Source organism: Ranitomeya imitator, chromosome 6, assembly GCF_032444005.1.
Source record: "Ranitomeya imitator isolate aRanImi1 chromosome 6, aRanImi1.pri, whole genome shotgun sequence".
NCBI lineage: Eukaryota > Metazoa > Chordata > Amphibia > Anura > Dendrobatidae > Ranitomeya > Ranitomeya imitator.
Genome location: NC_091287.1, coordinates 446,607,341 through 446,632,202, shown reverse-complemented (window position 1 = coordinate 446,632,202; position 24,862 = coordinate 446,607,341). Strand labels below are relative to the sequence as shown.

Genomic DNA, 24,862 nt, shown 5'->3' with positions numbered 1-24,862 from the left:
TGAGAATCACTGGATATTCTATGAACTCTGTTATTCTCCTATGCACTAGATCTTTGCACTTTAGCTTTCTTTGACATCATGTGCTGCTAGTAAACTCTACTATATGTTTTATGATTATTTTTGGGTAGGATTTATTTTCTCTCCATTTGCATTGTACATGTAGGTCACCGCCTGGTTGCTAAAACTAAATTAGTCTTATTGCACATGCACTTTACTGCATAAATAGAGCCTTCCACCGTATAACGCTTTAATTTATTTATTCGCCCACTAGATGGCCTTATTGCATTATGGTGACCTTGTTCTGTGATTTCTTGCTATTATTCAGATTTTCCTGTATTTTACACCATGTACTTATTGTGGCTGATGATCTGGTTTTACTCTGCTCTGTATTTCTCGCCCTTCATTAAGATGTTATTGTTTTTATTAAGTGGAGAATAAAGATTTATATATTTTATCATTTGGGTATATGTCCTTTAGGAAGTATTGAATTTTATTATTGGTCGTATAGAGGTATTGACGATAACAGTGATCGTCTATGCGCACAGAACCATCTAATACTGTTCGTTATGGAGGAAATGCGGTTGGCCCGACTGAACAAGTTATTTAAAGACCGCCAATCGTAAAACTAGCAGCTGATCACTGGTGCTGTAAACTCGGCCTTAGGTTGATGGAACATAGAATATATTTATATTATTTACATTTCAAAACATTTTCTAATTTTCTAGAAAATAAAGTTAATAAATTGATTCTACAAAATCAGCAACAGGTAACGATCTTCAGAGTCGTGCGAGGATGACAAGACTAGAGTTTTAGGATTAGCCTACAATAAAGGTCTGACATATGGCCGCTGAACGCGCTGTTCTCAATTAGCAGACAGATCTTGGACATCCATGTTAGGGCTACGCGCACATGTCCAGTGACATCAGTCAGAACGGATCTTGCAGCAATCAGTTAACAAAAAAGTTTTGCAGACAACTTTTTTGTCTTGCTGAAAAAAAAAATGGATTTATTTTTTCAACATTGAAGTCTATGGAAAACTGATGAGCTAATCAGCCATCCGTGTCTCTTTCATTTGAAAAGGATCCGGTTTTTGCTTACTGGATCAGTTACAAATGGATCAAAACGGATGGATATCTATCGGATCTGTTGTCAAGAGATTTCAATGATAAAAGAAAAACAGATCCAGCTAAAATGTTTGTTTTTTTTTGGACATTTGTTAGCAGCTTGCTGCTGAATCTGTTTTATCTGATGATTACTGGACATGTGAACACAGCCTAAAGAAACTCATGGCGAGAACACAGCACAGCAACACTCCACACCTTGTGTAGACACCGAGTAACAATCTCCATACACCCAGATGAATCATATCATTGTGCCAGGGTCTCGCCTTCCCACATGTATTATGGCAGGTCCTACTGCCATGTATGAACGTCAGAACAGGAATGGCTACAAAGTCAAAGTGTGTGATAAGCCGGACGAGTCCTCAGTGGCAGTGGACATAGTGGCCACTTGTCCCACGGATTACGCAGCACATCGGTTTTGTTGGCTTTTTTCCTTCCCGCTGCTCCTCAGAGTATTCGGTTTCTTTCTGAATCTACAATACAGACCCAGAGATATGGGTCTTTTTATTAGTATTAATCATTTTTTACAAGGGGGTGCTGCATAGAGCAGAGCAGCTTAATGATACCCCCTAGAGAATCCTCTGAGCAATGCCCCCTTGGAAAAGACCGTACAATGTAGCATGAAATACAAAAGTGCATCTATCTCTAAAATCATATGGTGGATTTAAAAACAAAAAACAACAAAAACATACATATGGTTCAGGGGACTAGCACTAGTAAAATGAGAGGAAAAATGGTCACTGGTGAAAGTCCTCAATAAGGAAGAGTACTCAACTCAATGTAAACATCGAGCAGTAAAAAAGACAAAAAGAAGCCAAAATATAAACCTTCTCAAATAAATTATTTATGTGTGTGTACACACACACACATATATATATATATATATCACTCGATGAGTCCGCTCCATAGACCCGCTACCTAATTGTGTTGTACATGTACGGCGGATGTTGGTAAGGGGTTAAACATCAAAAGAAACATCTTTTTTTTTATTAAGCTGGACAGCCCTCTTAAAGGGAAGGTACCGCGTTTGTAGGTCATTAATAAATCACTGTAATGTAGCATAACATGCTGCTATAAGCAAGTTTGAAATGCATGTGAAACAGATTTCATGTGTTATATGAGTAGAAAGAATGCACTGGGGGCTGACATCTTGGTTTTGCAGCAGTAGCAGGGCACTATCAGTGTCAGATTACGGCACCCCATGGACATAGGAGATAATAGACCGGCTCGGACCCTATCTGTAACATTGCAGCAGCATTAGCAGTGAGCTGGGCACGCCTCTGTGGGCTGCACAACTCACTGCTGTAGGTGTGACTAGCTGCCATTTTATTATAGCCCTGTGCTCTCTATCACAGGACAGAAGAAGCCCTCACTGCTCCTCTGTACTCCAAGCAGGCACGTCCTCTGCTCCTCACAAGCTGCCCTGTGTGTTTCTCCTGCCATGTCTCCCCCTCCCCCTCACACACAGTCCCTGTGATCTCCAGTAAGCTGCACTCACAGCCTGCAGAGAGGGAGGTGACACCTGGAGAGAGAGAGCAGGGCAGCTGACAGGACAGGGATTAAGGTGGGGGAAGGGGGATGGCAAGAATGTTATTCACAAAAAATGCTGCTGAGCCCACTGTGTTCTGCTCCTCTGTAAACAAGCTGTGCCTCTGATGCAGTAACTGCTGGTGATAGCTGATCACAGGGCAGTCACACACAAAATGGCGCTGCCCTGTGATGCTGCTCTTCATTCTGCCTCAGGGATATTAGACCACCCAAAAGGGGAGGGAAATGGTGATGTCAGCAGTTACTGCCCCAATTTTGTTGCTAACAGTAAAGCTGCTAAATCTTACTATAGCTGCTTGAGGTCTAAAACGGAAAATGCTCCCCCTAGTGGTAAATATGTATATTTGTAGAAAAATATATAATATTTTTCATATAGAAATGTTTGCAAACAGTGCAAACATTGCATTAATACATTTTAATTACTATTTTAAGCTTAATTTCACAAAAAAACAAAATGCAAGAAAACTGGTGGCACCTTCCCTTTAAAAGGATTGTCCGGTCTAAATTACTGTGTGACTGAAGACTTATCAAACCCCCACTGTCAGCTGCGAGGATTACCGGTTTCTGTTTAGATCGAACAACCCCTTTAAGACTATTGCTTACAATAGGACATAGGCTCATCAGGTGTTCTTATATTTCTATTAACTGGAGAGACACATAAGAGATACAAATATGGACTGAACAAGACTTACCTTTTAACGGAGCGCAACTTTACTCTATTCATGTCTTTAAGGACATCCAACATGTTTGGCATTTCTGGCTTCTTTGGTGCATTCTCAATCATTGTCAGTTCTGAGATGCTTTTCTTTCCTTTTCTCTCCTTAATGAGGTCAATAGCAGAGACACTACGGTGAAACCCAGGTGGAGGTGGTGGTGGTGGAGGCGGCGGGGGTGGTGGTGGTGAACACACAGGAGAGGCTCCAGGAATAAAGGCAGTCGTAGGACTAGACACTAAAAAATTCAAAAATGTTTTTTTCATTTCTAAGGATCAGCTATGTAAGAACAAAATGCATTAGTGAAAATATCGGCATGTTTCTATTCAGTTGCATTGTCATTTTAGCAAAAGTGATTACATGTAGTGAAGATATACTGATGGTCACGTTTGATCAGGTGGGTGTGTAGCAGAAATGTAACTTAAAGGGACACTGTCACCTGGATTTGGAGGGAACAATCTTCAGCCATGGAGGCGGGGTTTTTGATTCACCCTTTCCTTACCCGCTGGCTGCAATATTTGATTGAAGTTCATTCTCTGTCCTCCATAGTACACGCCTGCGCAAGGCAAGATTGCCTTGTGCAGGCATGTACTACGGAGGACAGAGAATGAACTTCAATCCAATATTGTAGCCAGCATGCAGCCAGCGGGTAAGGAAAGGGTGAATCAAACACCCAAAAACCCCGCCTCCATGGCTGAAGATTGTTCCCTCCAAATTCAGGTGACAGTGTCCCTTTGAACACCACTCCCATTGTGGTACGGTATGATGGGGGTCGCTCTTCTTGGTCTGGCGCCTCCCTTCTTGCGATGCCGCCCTCCTGCTTGCTTCGTGTGGATGTCGCGTCTCATCGGCACCGCGCTCCTGTGCAGACGTACTTCTTTGTCCTGTTGAGGGCAGAGCAACGTACTGCAGTGCGCAGGTGCCCGGAAAAGTCAAAGAGCCCGGCGCATGCGCACTGCAGTACTTTGCCCTTGACAGGGTAGAAGTACGCCTGCACAGGAGCGCTGTGCCATGGAGACTGTGTGGATGACGAAGGGACGCGACATCCACACAAAGCAAGCAGGAGGGCGGCGATCATAAGAAGGGAGGCGCCGGACCAAGAAGAGCCTGGGACCAAGAAGAGCCTCGGACCAAGAAGAGCCTGGGACCGGACCGCCCCTTAGTTGAGAATAAGTGATTTTTCTTCTCGTACAGGTCTGTTTGGGGGCAGATATACAGCATTATAGAATGTGGAATATCGGTCCTGAATGGTGATGGCGATGTCTTATATCGGCCAAACCAGGTGACCGGTTCACTTTAACTTTTACCTGCAGCCACATTCTGCTGCTCCTGGATAGTAACAATCTTGGCTATCTGGGCTCTCAAGTTGGCAAGTTCACTTTCCAGTGCACTGATCTTCTGCAGAGCTTCTTCATTGGCCGCTGGCTGAGGTTTCACCTCTGGTTCTTCTTTCAACAGAACAGGCAAGGATACTGGTCTCCGTAATGGTCTGTCAAAGTGAGCGGTGTCATCCTCTTGGGAGAGGTGTTGGTGCAAATGATTCTGTGTCCTGCAAGACAGTTCACGTAGAATTAGAGGAAACATTGACTTATTAGTGCATTGCTCATTATACTTCTTCACCCAAAGCAGTAGACATGGTCCTCCCAGGACACCAAGCAGGAGGCTACAGATTCACCCCACATTACACCTCACAGATGAGACACCGCACTCCATGAGAACATCCAGCAGATCCAGTCAGGAAGGACTTTTTGTGCAAAAAAAAGGCTTTAAAGGGAATCTGTCAACAGTTTAGTCACAAAACAACTAAAACTATCACCTTATTCAGCGCCTGCGCTACATTCCATGAATTCATTGCTTATACAACAGCCTGACTCCCCCTGAATACCCCACAAAAACCTTTTGATGTTTGCCAGTGCATGCACACTTATGTTTTTGGCTCTGCCCACAGTAGGGTAGAGCATAGTATATGAGAAAAACACCAGCTCACCCATGTCCTAGGTTGTTGGAGGTGCGAGATCCATGGGACAAGATGCAATCACATGTAGACAAAAAAGAAAGGTTGAGCATAGTACGTAGGTGTGAGCAGCGACTTCACCCGGCAATTTGGATGATGCAGGAGGTGTCATCCACATCAATCGGAGTAGAAGGATGGCAAGCAGCAGCCAAATGGAGAGACCAGAAGCCATGCCCATCGGAACGGACCGAGAGGATTACCATACAGCGCAGCAGAACTTCAAAAGGTTTTTGGAGGAGACAGGGGGTTATTTAAGCATTTATGGAATGCAACAGCGGGGCTGAATAAAGTGATCATTTCAGTTGATATATGACAAAACTGGTGACAGGTTCCCTTTAAGCATCACGAGTTTGATAAATCTTGTGATAAATCAGAGCTGGACAGAACGCTGTGACGCAAGAGTCCTGAGGAAAGACCCCTGACCATCCCTGAAGGGATCAGCAGGGTACTGTGCCCCCTCACCTGTGCTCAGCACTCCATGGAGATGTTAGCGGAGTAGTGTTTTGGTTTCTTTTATACTGATCATGTTTTAAACGTTTCCCATTCTGGGGTCTCTCTCCCCCAGATCAGCAAGTCCCCAGATATCAGCTAGTCGGATCCGGCAAAAAAACGGATCCGTTGCATCAGTTTTTCACAATTTGCGATGGATCCGTTTTTTTTCCAAAATTCGCCAGATTGAGCCTGACTGCAAAAAACTGATGTGTGAAAGTAGCCTTAGAAGGTTGTACACAAAATAAAGGGAGTTTAGCATTTGTCAGAATTCACCACTCACCTGAGTCTTGCAAATGCTTCTCCCTCTTCGTCGGCAATCCATCCGACATCAGCAAATGTGGCTATGGCTCCGCTTGGATTGCTGCCATTTAGTGCTACGGGATATGGTATAAGCTGCAATAAAAGGAGAGCTCTGTGATGAGGATAACTATGAGGATACATTACTCCAGCATCACCCGTGTTCATGCAGATGCAATGATCAATGATTATCAGGACACAAGGAGCTACTGTAAGTGCTGAAGTCTCAGATATACCGAGTACGGCATGCAATGGATGAATATTAGCACTTGTAAACCTCTGGTGCTCGTCTCTGATTAGTGTAAGATCTCAATGCAAGAAAATATAAAGAAGGCGTGGAAATTCTCAGCATAACACAGGTTATTAAAAGGCCAATAAAATAAGTGGTGACTAATTTGCTCACATCACCATCACAATAAACAGATACAACACTGGAGGATATTGGCTTGTGCATCCAGAGAGGCGCCAAACCTTCCAAAATTTGATATAACCAAGCACAGAAGCCCAAATGATGAGGTCTATGTTGTATGAAACAAGCCATGTGAAGGATTAGGTAAAACAATACACAATATCCACGGCACACCTGCCTGCAGGCACATACACGCACACACGGCCACATGCAGCTGTCGGAGCACTGACCTACGGTGGCTCCGCGGTCGCTCCTTCACAGAATAGAGGACGCAGTTGTAGAGAGAGACATAGGAGTTGTACAGGGTTTAGTGCCATATATACGGTATCTATACAGTCATTTCATTCAACATTACACAACACATTTTTTGTTTCCCTGCTCCCTAATTTTAAGGACCACAAACACATGATCTATATACGGTGCTGAAATTTCAGCATAGAGCCTAAAGGTACTGACTGTTTCCAAGGACGTTTCTACTCCTTGCACCATATCACAGCAAGACAGACTTTGTTGCACAATTGAAAATCTTAAAGCGAACCCCCAAATATATAAACAATAAGGAAAGGGTCAGACAGCCATATAGCAAACAGGGATCGCATCGCAATGCTTGGACTGGCCGGCGGCTCTTCTGATCAGAGCGTGACGGCTTCATGTTTGCAGCGGTCAAGATTGGGTCGGGAGTCTGAGCATGGCGTTGCAATCCCCGTCTGAGTTATATGGCCGTGTGACTTCTCTAATAGTGCAGGACTGTGCTCAATTGTTTTTCTAAATTAATTCCATAGTGGATTGTGTCTAGAAAACAGATAGGCCCGACTGTGGTCTACACTGCACGCTGCTCACATCCTGGCGCCAGAGATCCCATATCCAGCACTGGAGCGCCACATTACACCCTCCTGGATATGGGAAGGAATCGGGGCAGGAAGCTGCATCTCCAAGTGCATAGATGTGAGCAGTCCAAGGCAAAACTGCGGCCGGACCATGCTACCATTTAGAGGAATAATTGTTAGTATACTCATATTAACCCCACCACTCCATGTTGGTAATGATGATCTCTTGTGCTAATTGCACCTTGTCATAAGTTTTTCTCAGTTATGTACTAAACTTTCTAACATTAAAAAAGAGCAGGAGACAATTATATGTGTCTATTGTCACGGGTTAATAATGAGGAGCCTTTACACAAATTGAGACTTTTTACAAATTGAGCCAATCCCCCTTCCCCCTATCCACTTTCGCTCATGGATCATCAGAGATTGGGATATTTTGTTTTTTCAATAACCCAACCCTGACTTGTTTAGAGATCTCCGTGGTCTTCATGGTGTTTGGTCAGTGGTGCCTCTTGGTTAATGGTGTTGCAGCCTCTGTGGCCTTTCAGAGGAGGTAAAGTGTATATACTGACAGAGGAGGTAAAGTGTATATACTGACAGAGGAGGTAAAGTGTATATACTGACAGAGGAGGTAAAGTGTATATACTGACAGAGGAGGTAAAGTGTATATACTGACAGAGGAGGTAAAGTGTATATACTGACAGAGGAGGTAAAGTGTATATACTGACAGAGGAGGTAAAGTGTATATACTGACAGAGGAGGTAAAGTGTATATACTGACAGAGGAGGTAAAGTGTATATACTGACAGAGGAGGTAAAGTGTATATACTGACAGAGGAGGTAAAGTGTATATACTGACAGAGGAGGTAAAGTGTATATACTGACAGAGGAGGTAAAGTGTATATACTGACAGAGGAGGTAAAGTGTATATACTGACAGAGGAGGTAAAGTGTATATACTGACAGAGGAGGTAAAGTGTATATACTGACAGAGGAGGTAAAGTGTATATACTGACAGAGGAGGTAAAGTGTATATACTGACAGAGGAGGTAAAGTGTATATACTGACAGAGGAGGTAAAGTGTATATACTGACAGAGGAGGTAAAGTGTATATACTGACAGAGGAGGTAAAGTGTATATACTGACAGAGGAGGTAAAGTGTATATACTGACAGAGGAGGTAAAGTGTATATACTGACAGAGGAGGTAAAGTGTATATACTGACAGAGGAGGTAAAGTGTATATACTGACAGACCGTGTGACACTGATTGCACACAGGGGGACTTCCTGCCACTACGCAGGTGACTTATGAAGGGAATTGCTTGCACCTGAAATTTTTAGGGGCTTCATAGCAAAAGGGGTAAATACATATGCACATGGCAATTTTTACTTATTTGATCCTATAAATTTATTTTTCTCACTTCACTAACTTATATTTAGTGCTGATGCATCACACACAATTCGGATTACAACAATATTTAAACACAGGTTGTAATGTAACAAAATAGGTAAAAAGTCAAGGGGGTGAATACTTTCGCAAGCCATTGTAAATACTCCCCCTGTGGCATATAACCGCCAACAGGAACTGGGCACCTCTTCTGCAGGTTTATGCTGTATACACTTTGTACTTTTCAGTACATACAATGGACTCCCTGTCTTGAAATTAACACTTCGGTTGTGAGCAGAACAAAGCTGTAATTGTCTGACTCCAGGGCCCCAGTGTTTACAGCGTGCTCCCACGTTCCCTCTACAGTGTCCTAAATAAGGAGACCGAGGGGCTGACATTCTTCTGTCACCTACACACGTATAGCTACAACATGAAGCATTATTCCGGACTCCTTGTGTGTGTATTATAGGGGGCACTTCATGTGCAGTATTATATTCCTACAGCTGCTCACGGTGCAGATCTGGTGATGTTGGGTCAATAGCATCAGGAATGATCACACTTTAGGCCTTACAGGTACGTCCATTATTTACCAGGCACAGCTCTGCACCTTTTGGAGTTGAGGTGCCTGGTAATCTAGCACACTCAGATACCAGGTAAAGCCCGTCCATCAGCTGATCCACAATGGTGGCAGACCCCCCACCAGTCTGCAACTCATCATCTATCTTAAGGACAGGACATCAATATCAAAGCCTAGGAAAGTCACTTTAATTCAGTGATTGTTCTGCACCATGTACCTGCTGGTCCGACATGGCCTATTGAATCTGACTTCCACCTCTCTCGTTTAGAAGCGCTCATCATGCCCCACATTATGTCCCACACCGTCTATGTCACTGTCTATTTATCAAAAGTACTGGAAGGAAAAATGAAGGCGCTTATAGAATCACTGCGAGCAGAGGGCTTGAGAAGTGTATGAAAATTATATAGGAAATATATTGTAATACAGGCTTGTTAGTTACACAGTAATTAGACTTTGTGCAGCCTGATACAACCCTTTAATGCTTTAGCCGTGCATTACGTATTTACAACCAGTCTATTTAGCGGATCAATCCAGCCATGATTGTGTGCCGTTATTACAGGGAACGGAAACTAAGAGAAATCACTGACATCATCATACACCTGCATTATAAAGACTACAGACAACCATCAGCATTTACTGGGCGCCTGGTGACCTGGTCGCTCCAGAGACCAAAGGTTTACGGACTACACATCTACTCAGTACATAAAGGCCTCATACCTGGAAATGAACTCTCGGGGACTGGATGATGGGAAGGTTGGAGCCAATCTTTCGGACTATACTTCGAGATGAACCATAAGATTTGCCTGACCAAAGTGCCTGAAATAAAAAACAACTACTTGAAAAACACATGAAAAATTGACTGCTGCATCAGAGTCAGAGACAACAGCATTTAATTATTCATAAAGGAATAGCACACCAGGAATAGACACAAAACAGAATGGGGAATATGTCAGCAGGTTTTTGCTCATTAATCTGAAGACAGCATGCTGTAGGGGTTAGAACACAGATTTCAGTGATGCCTCTCTTACCAAGCTCTGTGGTTTTGTTAGCTTGCAATGATTGTTTTAGCACCAGGAGCTTACCATTACTGGAGACAGCAGCTCTGACACGCCCCCTCCTGTGATAGGCTCCTCACTGTCTATGGACATTGTTCATACAGAGCCTGGTGTGGGCGGGGTCAGCTTCCTCAGCTCTGCTTCATGCTAATTCTAAAAACACCCAGTAATCTACGCGATACATTGTTGGATTCATGCTCTCTTTGCCTACATTAAGCTGCTCTGAGATTAGGTAGCAAAAACCTGCAGTTCGATTCCCCTTAATTTTCTACCCTCTTATCCAAAAAAAGTTATTTCACTGCAAAGCATTGCAACATTTCAGGTGATGTACCCTTCGTCAGGCTATGAATAGGATATGTGTATGATGTCTTTCTTGGATGAAAAAAATGCAGAATGCAGTGTGATTCCTCTATATCCACAACATGATGTACCACTGGGTCCCGTCTCCTATGGGAAATAGACATTTCCACTCTCTGGATCCGTAGACAGCCAAGTGATTTCATCATATACTGGTACAAGCGGACATTTTGCATTTTTTTCATCCAAGGCATTCCACATATATATTATTCTCAGCCTGAAGAAGGGCACATCACCCAAAAAGTTGAGATACTTCACTTTTCAGTGTAATCACTTTTTGGATATGAGGGTAGAAAACTAAAAGCACTCAAAAACACTCAGTTTTGTACCTATTCTTGATGTGTAATTCCCTTACTGACGAAGTAAGGAGTAATGTGGCCTGTTTCATTAGAAAAAACGCCCATTTTTTTTGTTGAAACATAATTTGGAGGTCAGTCAACCCACATTTTGTCAATAGTATTTGATGGTCATGTTTTAAGGCTTGTTCACAATACCACTTCCATTGCTTTGGTTCATAAAATTTATAAAACAGATAAAAATAAAAACTAAGGAAAAAAATTGAGCACATAGGTCAATAATATACACCAGGATATGATACATAATGCAGCTCATGACTCCCATCAAGGAGGCGCCTCATGCGAGACCACCCGGCTTCTGAAAGTGGGTACAGTCGTCAGCCAGGCATCATAGTGTGACATGGCGGCCAATTAGATGGATGGCCGAACATGTAATCTAGGGCAGCTCCAGACACCAAAAAAGGATGTGATGTGTATGGGTTTTCTTCTATAAAATAATACAAGCATCAGATAAAAACTGAGGCATGCAGGTTGATTAAAAAAATCATAATTAAACCAGGTATGTCACGTATCATCCAGCCATCAATATAATAAATAGAGTATTCACATAACACTGCATGATCCGGCCCCCAGACAGGATCTGTTGAAGTACACATTCAAAGTGCTATTGAGTGCATGCAGGGTGTGGAAACATATGACGGAAGGGACCAGATTATGGGGCAAATTTAGGGAATAGATAGCTCCATTAGTGAGATGATAGGTTAGTCTGAAGAAATGTTCTGCTAGGATATGCTTGAAACTGAGTACTGGGAATTATCTGGATTGTCGAGAGGAGTTCATTACAGAAACTGGTGCAGCATGAGCGAAGTCGTGGAGGTTCAGATTCTAGGGGATGTTCATTTTAAGTCAGTGGGATGGAGAACATGTCTACGGTGGTACACACCAATGATGAAGGAGAAGTCAGGCCGTGCAGAACGGTCGAGAGCTTGGTGTACAGCTGTGAATAGTAAGAGTGACTCCTGACACCAGGGTAGGGTATGGAGAACAGAATGAGGCCTTCCAACGAATAAAAAATAAAGGTCAACAAAATGTCTCTACAAGTAAAATGTAGACATAGGTGTCTGGAGGTTCCTGAGACAGAGAATTAAGGTAATGTTCCATGTGGACAATATGCAGTGGATTTTCCATGCCAATTAGGGTGGGTTCATAAGTTGCGTCCATGGTGTATATTTTTGCTTTTTTTTTGTCAAAATAATTAAAAAAAAACTCCACCAAAGCAGCAGCATGTGAGCCCATCCTTAGAGTAGCAGCACTGTGAATGATATTTCATGGAACTTCATTCAGAAAAACATCTGCAGCGTCACCTGAGCGCTTATGCAGCACGTCAATTTATTTAGTCAATGTCACCACAAATTGGTAGTGGATTATGCCACTGAGGAAACCCTGCAGCAGATACGACCTGGGGAAACAGACCCTAAATCTTTCTCATTAGAGCAGTGTTCCTGAACTCTAGGACCCACCAACAGGTCAAGTTTTCAGGATAGCCTTAGTATTGCAGAGGTGATGGAATCATTGTCTATAGTTTGTAAGCTTGCGAGCAGGGCCCTCACTCCTCCTGGTATCTGTTTTGAACTGTATTTCTGTTATGCTGTAATGTCTATTGTCTGTACAAGTCCCCTCTATAATTTGTAAAGCGCTGCGGAATATGTTGGCGCTATATAAATAAAAATTATTATTATTATTATGTAAAATACTGACCAAATACTGATAGTGTGACGGCAGCCTTAGAGTAATAGCCTGCGAGTGGGGAGACTTGGTAAATCTTATGTTACAACTTTTACATGGCCGGACACTGGAGACATAAAACTGATCATCTACCTGGCTCAGCAGAGAAGCTCCGGCCATAAAGAAAAAAAATGCTGAAAATATAAATAAATGTCGTCACCTGTATATTATTAGAGATGACATGAATGACTAGGTCCAGTAGAGAGGGAATGCGCATGTTAGGCGAGCCTGGAAATCCTCAAAGCCAAGTTATGTCTTCTGATACTGTCACATTTATCCAACCACATACAGTGCAGCAGTAACCAACCATAAGCATCACACCACGAAATATACAAATGAGGGGGGTAATCTTTACAGGTGACAGATCAATATTTACAAATGTTAATCAATATGTTCTACTGTGCATTATTGGTCAGTTACGATGGGCACTTCATGTTCAATAGCACATAGTCACGCTGGACGTAACAGTAATTGCTATCTTTTCGACACGATAATTGGCTCTTTAATTCTTTATTGCAATACTCACTGGATTTCCCGTAAAGTATTATGGCCTTGTAAATCAGCTGTCACATATGATGTAGCTCATCTATATGACACAGGTGTCTTTGTGTGGAAACTTCCTGAAGAAGAAGCCTTTGAGCTTCGAAACGCGTTGAATAAACCACCCGAACACCCTAACAGTATATCTGGATCTATTATTTGTCGCAGCAGCGCGGATGTAATCCACATTTCATTTATTATAACAGGTGTGTGATGTGATGGCAGAACTTACCGCTTCCATGTTGTGGGTTACTTGCTGAAGAACCATCCTAACCAGACGTAAAAGCCAGTGCAGCATCGGACAGCAATAAATCTTTCCCCAAAGAGCCCGGTGTACACAGACGGGGTGTGCTGGGAAGCTGCTGGTCCATAGTAACGCTGGAAAGAGAAATGTAAACTGTAAATCTGCCGGCCCTATAAGGAGAGCGAGCAGTGCTGCTTATAACACCCAGAAGAAACACCACGGGAGATCACACTAACAACTCTTGTTAGGATTAGTTCATAAAGGTGCACGCTGTTAGGGTATGTTTCCATGTTCAGGAAACGCTGCGTTTTTGAAACTGTGTTGAGCTGCAGCGTCAAAAACGCAGCATCCAGCTCGAGCTAGGATGAGTAGTTATGGGAAATGGGAGGATGAGGGCCTCTGAAAGGAAGAGAGTGCTAAAGGAACAAGCGGACATAAGTGAGTCAAATGGCTCAAAGAACCATCAATACTGGTAACAAAAGTATAAATGGGTATGAGCTGTCAGGGGAGGGGGAGGTTCGGGTTTTGTTGGGATTGTTGGGGATTTGGAAAATGTAAAAATTTTGTAAAATAATGGAAAAATGCATAAATTGTATTGTTCATATTCGACTTTAATAAAAACCTATTAAATAAAAAAAAACAAAAACGCAGCATCCAGATGTTACAGCATAGTGGAGGGGATTTCATGAAATCCTGTCTCCACTATGCATTAAAAGACGCATGCAGCAGACCCGCGGAAACGGACATGCGGCGCGTCTTAAGAACGCAGCATGTCCTTACATTGCAGAAAAACGCAAGGACAACGCAGGTGACCTGCCAGTGACCTCAGGTGCAGATTTGGTCAGGATTTTACCTGCATAAAATCCTGACCAAATCCTGATGCAATCCTGAACGTGGACACATACCCTAAAATGGCGTTTTCTATCTCATTGCTGGAGAAGCTAAGGTCATGTTTATCCAGGTCTATGCTGGAAATGAATAATGGACTAAGATTTACTGGGAAACATGCATGTTTGATGCCATGAATGATCACCTTTTCTATTTGACTATATATACCTCCAATACTGACATGAGGTCTTGATTTTTACAGTATGTATTGCAATTCTGAATGCTCCAGTTTATTATAACATGTAGTGTTCTGAGGAACAGGGTAAAGGTGAAAGAACTGCAATTCAGCCATTGCTTTTTGTTACAGTGTTACAACATGATTCTTCAAGTCAGTATGATTACAGCAATACCAAATGTATAAAACGTGTTTTACATATAAATGCTACTGCCGAAGTGGTAAGATAGCAGAGATGTGAGCTAGCTGTGATCACTGCTGGCATATATACACATTCACTAACATCTCCCATACATGTACGGCAGACGTTAGGAAGAGGCAAAGCAAAAAATGTGACGGTATTTTGTGATTAATGCCTTGTCGGGAGGGGTATTTCAATTGTGGAGCTTAGGCTTTAAAGGGATCCTGTCAGCAGGATTGTGCACAGTAAGCTACACACAGCGTCAGGTCGGCGCTGTTATACTGATTCCTGGTGATTAAATCCATCTTGTGGTTGTTGTTTAATCTTTATTTGCAGTTTTTAGTTAATGATATGCTCGTGGTCCGGGGCGGCCTGTGGGGGTCTTCATGTGGTACTCTGATTAGGTATTCATAATGCAAACTGCTGATAGGTCACTGATCCCTCACTGACCTGCCCCCTAGTTTACATAATGAATATTATATGCACCTACTGAAAAAAAAACCTTCTGCAGCAGGCACCAGCCGTGGAACTGGCACTGCAGCATAATCGCATGTGTACTGTGTTTATAATTAATGTGCTTGAGGTAACATAGTAACATAGTAAGGCCGAAAAAAGCCATTTGTCCATCCAGTTCAGCCTATATTCCATCATAATAAATCCCCAGATCTACGTCCTTCTACAGAACCTAATTGTATGATACAATATTGTTCTGCTCCAGGAAGACATCCAGGCCTCTCTTGAACCCCTCGACTGAGTTCGCCATCACCACCTCCTCAGGCAAGCAATTCCAGATTCTCACTGCCCTAACAGTAAAGAATCCTCTTCTATGTTGGTAGAAAAACCTTCTCTTCTCCAGACGCAAAGAATGCCCCCTTGTGCCCGCCACCTTCCTTGGTATAAACAGATCCTCAGCGAGATATTTGTATTGTCCCCTTATATACTTATACATGGTTATTAGATCGCCCCTCAGTCGTCTTTTTTCTAGACTAAATAATCCTAATTTCGCTAATCTATCTGGGTAGTGTAGTTCCCCCATCTCCTTTATTAATTTTGTTGCCCTCCTTTGTACTCTCTCTAGTTCCATTATATCCTTCCTGAGCACCGGTGCCCAAAACTGGACACAGTACTCCATGTGCGGTCTAACTAGGGATTTGTACAGAGGCAGTATAATGCTCTCATCATGTGTATCCAGACCTCTCTTAATGCACCCCATGATCCTGTTTGCCTTGGCAGCTGCTGCCTGTCACTGGCTGCTCCAGGTAAGTTTATCATTAACTAGGATCCCCAAGTCCTTCTCCCTGTCAGATTTACCCAGTGGTTTCCCGTTCAGTGTGTAATGGTGATATTGATTTCTTCTTCCCATGTGTATAACCTTACATTTATCATTGTTAAACCTCATCTGCCACCTTTCAGCCCAAGTTTCCAACTTATCCAGATCCATCTGTAGCAGAATACTATCTTCTCTTGTATTAACTGCTTTACATAGTTTTGTATCATCTGCAAATATCGATATTTTACTGTGCAAACCTTCTACCAGATCATTAATGAATATGTTGAAGAGAACAGGTCCCAATACCGACCCCTGCGGTACCCCACTGGTCACAGCGACCCAGTTAGAGACTATACCATTTATAACCACCCTCTGCTTTCTATCACTAAGCCAGTTACTAACCCATTTACACACATTTTCCCCCAGACCAAGCATTCTCATTTTGTGTACCAACCTCTTGTGCGGCACGGTATCAAACCCTTTGGAAAAATCGAGATATACCACGTCCAATGACTCACCGTGGTCCAGCCTATAGCTTACCTCTTCATAAAAACTGATTAGATTGGTTTGACAGGAGCGATTTCTCATAAACCCATGCTGATATGGAGTTAAACAGTTATTCTCATTGAGATAATCCAGAATAACATCCCTCAGAAACCCTTCAAATATTTTACCAACAATAGAGGTTAGACTTACTGGCCTATAATTTCCAGGTTCACTTTTAGAGCCCTTTTTGAATATTGGCACCACATTTGCTATGCGCCAGTCCTGCGGAACAGACCCCGTCGCTATAGAGTCCCTAAAAATAAGAAATAATGGTTTAGCAATTACATTACTTAGTTCTCTTAGTACTCGTGGGTGTATGCCATCCGGACCCGGAGATTTATCTATTTTAATCTTATTTAGCCGGTTTCGCACCTCTTCTTGGGTTAGATTGGTGACCCTTAATATAGGGTTTTCATGGTTTCTTGGGATTTCACCTAGCATTTCATTTTCCACCGTGAATACCGTGGAGAAGAAGGTGTTTAATATGTTAGCTTTTTCCTCGTCATCTACAACCATTCTTTCCTCTCTATTTTTTAAGGGGCCTACATTTTCAGTTTTTATTCTTTTACTATTGATATAGTTATCAGGTTATCCTGATATTAAAAAAAATAATAAATCCATTTGAAAATGGTGCCCGCCGTGCCTACGTAGTAGCAGCTATCGGTGTATATGGAGGCGATTCGATAGCTGCTATTGCAAAGGCATCGCCATCTTGATAGAGAAAAAAAATTCCCTCCTACAAAGATGGTGACACCGGCATCTGCACAGTAGCAGCTATTGGATCACCTCTATGTACACAACTGCTACTGCGCAGGCACCATTTTCAAATGGATTTATTTTTTTAATATCAGGATAACACCAAGCACATCTATCTATATAATCGTCTAAGGGTCACTTCCGTCTGTTTGTCTGTCAAGGAAATCCCGCGTCACTGATTGGTCGTGGCCGGCCGCGACCAATCAGCGAGGGGCACAGTCCGGCAGCGAATTTGCCCTTCCCTACTCACCTCCAGTCAGTGCCCCCGTAGCGGTTTAGCAGTCCGTTAAACTGACTGCGTTACACCGCGGCATAACACAGTCCGTTAACGCTGCTAATAACCCTGTGTGAGCAACTTTTTACTATTGATGCTGCCTACGCGATTATGCTGCAGTGCCGGTTCCATGACTAGCGCCTGCTGCAGAAGGTTTTTTTTCAGTAGGTGCATATAATATGTAAATGTAAACTAGGGGGCAGGTCAGTGAGGGATCACTAACCTGTCAGCAGTTTGCATTATGAATACCTAATCAGAGCACCACATGAAGACCCCCGCAGGCCGCCCTGGAGCACGAACATATCATAGTAAAAAGATCTAATGTTAAAAATAATAAAAAATTATTATATTCTCACCTTTCCAGCTCCTCGCAACGCTCCGGTCCCAAAAATGCATTGCGGCAAAGACCGGACATGATGTAGCGGTCTCGCGAGACCGCTACATCATCGTGGGTTATTGCCGCAAGGCTTTACTGGGACCGGAGCATCACTAAAGGCCTGGGCTGGATCCGGGGGCTGCCGGAAGGTGAGTATATAACTATTTTTTGTTTTAATTATTTTTTTTTAACAGGGATATGGTGCCCACATTGCTATATACTGCGTGGGCTGTCTTACATACTGCGTGGGCTGTCTTACATACTGCGAGGGCTGGGCTATATATTGCGTGGGCTGTGCTATATACTGCGCGGGCGGTGCTGTATACTGCGTGGGCTGTGTTATATACTACGTGGGCTGTGCTATAAAGTACTATACATATTCTAGAATACCCGATGCGTTAGAATCGGGACACTATCTAGTTAATTATAAACACAGTACCCATGCGATTATGCTGCAGGGCAGGTGCCACAGCTGGCGCCTGCCTACAGAAGGGCTTGTTCCAGTAGGTACATATAATATTCATTAAGTAAACTAGGGGACAGGTCAGTAAGGGATCAGTGACCTGTCAGAAGCCATCAGTATGAATAGCTAACCAGAGCACCACGTGAAGACCCCCACACAGGCCGCCCGGAGCACGAGCATATCACTAACACAAAACTGAAAATACAGATTACACAACAACCACAAGACGGATTTCATCACCAGGTATCATTGTAATCAGTATAACGGCACCAACCTGACACTTTGTGTAGCTTACTGAGCACACTCCTGCTGACAGGTTCAAATTAACAGGATACTCTCTCAGTAAATAAGAACCGTACCTTAACCAGATTCTGTGCACTCTGGGCACACATTCAGCAACGCATTCTCTGTTATCACAATCCCTAAAAAAGAAAATAAATGCATCAACCACCATGTGAAATATAAATAATTTAGCTATAATGTACATTGTGTTGAGACAGGTTAAACTTGATGAACCTGTGTCACTTTTCAACCCATGTAACTAGATTAAAAGTAATTGTATACGATAGACATATTGATGTACAATTGTGCAAGAAAACAAATGTTTTTTAAAAATGGAAAAGTTTAAAACAGGACAAAAATACCCTTCATCTGTAGGAAGTAAAGCTTGGACGAATAATGAAGTATTAGATGATTACATTACCAAACATGTACATTTAATTTCCATTATTTATAGCATGTCATTTATATAATCAGGAGTAGCAACAAGGGTACAGTGATAATAAAATATAACTTTTAATCTAGTTGTTAAAAAACACATAAAAAATGGACAACAAGTTATACATGAAACACATATACATGGAGTAGTGGCACGATATCTCACAAATTGCTTAATTAAATACATAGTTAGTGCACCGTTAACCACAATGAGGCAGGTAGAGGGCTGGGCCTAGTGTACGTTATGATAAGGCGCTTGTCGGTAAAGTAACTGCCTCAAAAAAAAAAAAGAAAATAAATTTGTAAAAATGAACACGAAGAATGAAGGTGGAGCAACTCAAATAGTCATGAAGAGGGTACTGGAGACCTTTCTTCTTTTAAGTAGAAGAGTTTCTATGTATTAGACCCATGATGTTTCAAAGATTTAAAGGGGTTGTATTACTGCAACAGTAATTCTCATAAAGGTGAGGTCGCACGACAAACATCTGCTGTCACAGGACTATTTCAGAGCTCTGATTTTGCTGTACATAAAAGTCACGTTGACGTCTATGACAAGCGACTAGCGTGCAACTTACAACAGAAACTTCAACATATTCGGGAATATTTGCGTCTGACGCAGGATGCTGCAGGTCGCAAGGCGACACCACAGAAAGTCATTACATCCATTGTTGCTATTGCCGGCCAATGCTACTTGCACCATATGGTTTCAGTGTCGCACAACACATTTATCCTTATAGCTCTGACATGTTTTCAGGAGCGCAGCACTTCCATGCCTCCTAGATTCATGCTCGCCAGGAGAATGGTGTGCTGCTGATTAACTGATCATTCAGGCAGAAACATGGTTGCACCACTGGCCCATACACTGTGCTTTCTGGTGCTGCTAACAGATGCACGTTGGCACAGGAGGGTGGCAGATGACCAACGCTGGACAGAGCAGTGATCTTATAAGCGCTGCACTCCTTGCCTAGTAGACCGGCCACCACTGAAACTGCAGTGACTACAACCTGGGTAACAAGCACTACACAATAAATTGAAAATTCCCTCCATTCTTAACCGGTCCGGATGCATACACCCACGAGTACCAAGAGAACTAACCCCTTAGTGACGGAGCCAAATTTTTGAAATCTGACCAGTGTCACTTTATGTGGTAATAACTCTGCAACGCTTCAACAAATCCCAGTGATTTTGAGACTGTTTTTTTGTGACACATTATACTTTATGATAATGGTAAATTTTGTTCAACATTTTTTGTGTTTATTTATAAAAAATATCAAAAATTTTAGAAAAATGTTAAAAAATTAGCAATTTTCTAAATTTGAATGATTATCCCTTTATTCCAGATAGTCATACAACAGCAAACCATTAATAAATAACATTTCCCACATGTCGGCTTTACATCAGCACCATTTGTAAAATGTTATTTTATTTTGTTAGCATTTTAGGAGGTTTAAAAATGTAGCAACAATTATTCATTTTTTCAAAGAAATTTACAAAATTTATTTTTTTAGGGACTTATCCATGTTTGAAGTCACTTTAGGGGTCCCATATATTGGGAAATCCACAAACGTGATACCATTTTAAAAACAGCACCCCTAAACATATTGAAAACAGCTGTCAGGTAGTTTATTAACCCTTCAGGTGCTTTACAGGAATTAATGCAAAGTGGTATGACAGAAATGAAAATGTGTATTTTTACCACCTAAATGCCTCTAACTTCTGAACAGATTACTATAGCCGTCAGACTCTAAGGCCGCTATTTGGTCATGAATTGCCATGGCAAACATCAGGACAACAAAATCATGATCTGAGGGCACCAATTGTGACAAAGAAGAAGCCCCCACACACTGTTAACCATTTATAATGATGTAGTCACTATTGACAGCAGCATCTAAGGGGTTAAACAGATTTAGATGGTGCAAATACTGATCGTGGCTGATGCAGCAAGTTGTCAGCTATAGTGTACAGCCGACAGATGCTGGATTATCATCTGTATGGGGAGGCTATTCTCTTATATCTCAGGTCAGTTAAAAGACGTATTGGCGGTCATTAAGGGGCTAAGTAATGTAATACACAAATTACTTATATAGGGACTTTATAGCGACGGGGTCTGTTCCGCAGGACTGGCGCATAACAAATGTGGTACCAATATTCAAAAAGGGCTCTAAAAGTGAACCTGGAAATTATAGGCCAGTAAGTCTAACCTCTATTGTTGGTAAAATATTTGAAGGGTTTCGGAGGGATGTTATTCTGGATTATCTCAATGAGAATAACTGTTTAACTCCATATCAGCATGGGTTTATGAGAAATCGCTCCTGTCAAACCAATCTAATCAGTTTTTATGAAGAGGTAAGCTATAGGCTGGACCACGGTGAGTCATTGGACGTGGTATATCTCGATTTTTCCAAAGCGTTTGATACCGTGCCGCACAAGAGGTTGGTACACAAAATGAGAATGCTTGGTCTGAGGGAAAATGTGTGTAAATGGGTTAGTAACTGGCTTAGTGATAGAAAGCAGAGGGTGGTTATAAATGGTATAGTCTCTAACTGGGTCGCTGTGACCAGTGGGGTACCGCAGGGGTCAGTATTGGGACCTGTTCTCTTCAACATATTCATTAATGATCTGGTAGAAGGTTTACACAGTAAAATACCAATATTTGCAGATGATACAAAACTATGTAAAGCAGTCAATACAAGATAAGATAGTATTCTGCTACAGATGGATCTGGATAAGTTGGAAACTTGGGCTGAAAGGTGGCAGATGAGGTTTAACAATGATAAATGTAAGGTTCTACACATGGGAAGAAGGAATCAATATCACCATTATACACTGAACGGGAAACCACTGGGTAAATCTGACAGGGAGAAGGACTTGGGGATCCTAGTTAATGATAAACTTACCTGGAGCAGCCAGTGCCAGGCAGCGGCTGCCAAGGCAAACAGGATCATGGGGTGCATTAAAAGAGGTTTGGATACACATGATGAGAGCATTATACTGCCTCTGTACAAATCCCTAGTTAGACCGCACATGGAGTACTGTGTCCAGTTTTGGGCACTGGTGCTCAGGAAGGATATAATGGAACTAGAGAGAGTACAAAGGAGGGCAACAAAATTAATAAAGGAGATGGGGGAACTACAATACCCAGTGAGATTAGCAAAATTAAGATTACTTAGTCTAGAAAAAAGACGACTGAGGGGCGATCTAATAACCATGTATAAGTATATAAAGGGAAAATAAAAAACATCTCTCCAAGGATCTATTTATAACAAGGAAGGTAACAATCACAAGGGGGCATTCTCTGCGTCTGGAGGAGAGAAGGTTTTTCCACCAAAATAGAAGAGGATTCTTTACTGTTAGGGCAGTGAGAATCTGGAATTGCTTGCCTGAGGAGGTGGTGATGGCGAACTCAGTCGAGGGGTTCAAGAGAGGCCTGGATGTCTACCTGGAGCAGAACAATATTACAGTTATTAGGTTCTTTAGACGGACATAGTTCTGGGGATTTATTCTGATGGAATACAGGCTGAACTGGGTGGACAAATATCTTTTTTCGGCCTTGCTAACTATGTTACTATGTTAACCATAGGGAGGATTTTTAAACAGTAAATTGAAAAGTTCCTTGTTTACAAGCACTTTGAAGATTAAAAAATAAAAGTTCTGCCACCACACAGACATTGTCCTCCACACATTAGGGGAGCCAGTGATCTTTTGATTGCACATCTACAATTTTTATTTAGTTCCCGACAGAACAAATATCTCAGTGTCATTCTTCAACCACAGCGATCACTGGGTATGATATATGCAGTTTTGGTTAGGTCAATTATTAACTGAAAATATGTAAGAAATGTTAAGGGCCATATGAGGAAATACAATGCACAGACTGATGCTAAACACAAGATTCTTCACAACATACATGAAAACGAACTTAAAGAGTTTTTCCCAAAGTAGCAAGTTACACTTATCCATAAGATAGGGGATAATCAGATGACTGAAGGTTGGGACCCCCAGGTGTCCTGATAATGGGGCTCTGAGGAGCCCTGTCTTGAATGGAGCAGAGGTGCCACATGCTCAAAAAAACGTTCAGATGCAAAGGACTCTAAACAGTTAAACTCCTACGGTGTAACACACTAATTGAGAACCAGGAGGGCTGATTGCCATTATTGCTTAATTGGGATTTATGCCCAGATACAAGATGCATATAAGATTTTAACTGCAGGCAATTAATGAAGAAGTTTTACCTGTGAAGTAAAGGTACCGTCACACTCAGCGACGCTGCAGCGATACCGACAACGAGCCGATCCCTGGAGCGTCGCTGTTTAGGTCGCTGTAGAGACGTCAAACACAGCAGCTCCAGAGCGATGCAGGAGCGATCCAGTGACGTCACGGCGACTCACTTCTCGTTCTCGCTGGTTGTTAGCTCCATGTAAAACGTTGCTGGCATCGTTGCTTTTGATGTCAAACATGACGATACACGCCGACCTGACGACCAAATAAAGTTCTGGACTTCTAGCTCCGACCAGCGATGGCACAGCGGGATCCAGATCGCTGCTGCGTGTCAAACACAACGAGATCGCTATCCAGGACGCTGCAACGTCACGGATCACTGTCGTTCTCGTTGCAAAGATGCTGAGTGTGACGGTACCTTAAGTCGCTATAGTTGAGAATATGACGATTGCAACCTTCTCTCCCATAGAGACTTGCTTCACAGGTAAAACTTTTTCATTAATTGCCAGCACTATTTTAAAAATTACAAAAAGGAAAATGGGTCGATGCAAAAGTTTGGGCACCCTTGGAGATTTGTGTGCTCAGATAATTTGACCAAGGATTCATACCTTAATTAGCCTGTTAGGGTTACGGCTTGTTCAATATCATCGTTAGGAAAGGCCAGATGAGGCAAATTTCACAGTTTATAAAAACCCACCTCCTCTAACCTTGTGCCTAAAACAGCAGTTAGCTCTCTAAAAATGAAAACTGTGGAGGGCCACAAAGCAGGAGGCTATAAGATCGCAAAATATTTTCAAATTTCCCTTTCCTGGGAGTTCAAAATGTAAGAAATGGTAATTAAAGGGAACCTGTCACCCCCAAAATCGAAGGGGAGCTAAGCCCACCGGCATCAGGGGATTATCTACAGCACACTGGAATGCTGTAGATAAGCCCCCAATGTATCCTGAAAGATGAGAAAAGAGGTTAGATTATACTCACCTGGGCGGGCAGTCCGATTCAATGGGCGTCGCGGTCCGGTCCAGCGCCTCCTATCTTCATAGTATGACGTCCTCTTTCTGTCTTCACACCGCAGCTCCGGCGCAGGCGTACTTTGCCTTGTTGAGGGCAGAGCAAAGTACTGCAGTGCACACGTGCTGGGCCTCTCTGACCTTTCCCGGCACATGCGCATTGCAGTACTTTGCTCTGCCCTCAACAGGGCAGACAAAGTACGCCTGCGCCGGAACCGCAGCATGAAGACAAGAAGAGGACGTCATCGTAAGAAGTTGGGAGGCCCCGGACCGTGACGCCCATCGGACCGGACCGCCCCTGGGTGAGTATAATCTAACCTATTTTTCTCATCCTT

At 42.5% G+C, this 24,862-nt stretch overlaps 1 protein-coding gene across 1 annotated transcript in view; it reads right to left on the bottom strand.

The window, feature by feature from the left end:
• The window catches only part of MTFR1 (mitochondrial fission regulator 1), a 64,381-nt gene that overhangs the window by 4,782 nt on the left and 34,737 nt on the right, over positions 1 to 24,862 (bottom strand). The window contains exons 2-7 of the mRNA XM_069731416.1: positions 18,945 to 19,007; positions 13,645 to 13,790; positions 10,097 to 10,195; positions 6,169 to 6,281; positions 4,690 to 4,931; positions 3,362 to 3,620 (exon numbers count right to left, since the gene is read on the bottom strand). Of these exons, the coding sequence (XP_069587517.1) occupies positions 3,362 to 3,620; positions 4,690 to 4,931; positions 6,169 to 6,281; positions 10,097 to 10,195; positions 13,645 to 13,710 (779 nt within the window). The 5' untranslated portion in view covers positions 13,711 to 13,790; positions 18,945 to 19,007. The remainder of the gene's footprint in view (positions 1 to 3,361; positions 3,621 to 4,689; positions 4,932 to 6,168; positions 6,282 to 10,096; positions 10,196 to 13,644; positions 13,791 to 18,944; positions 19,008 to 24,862) is intronic.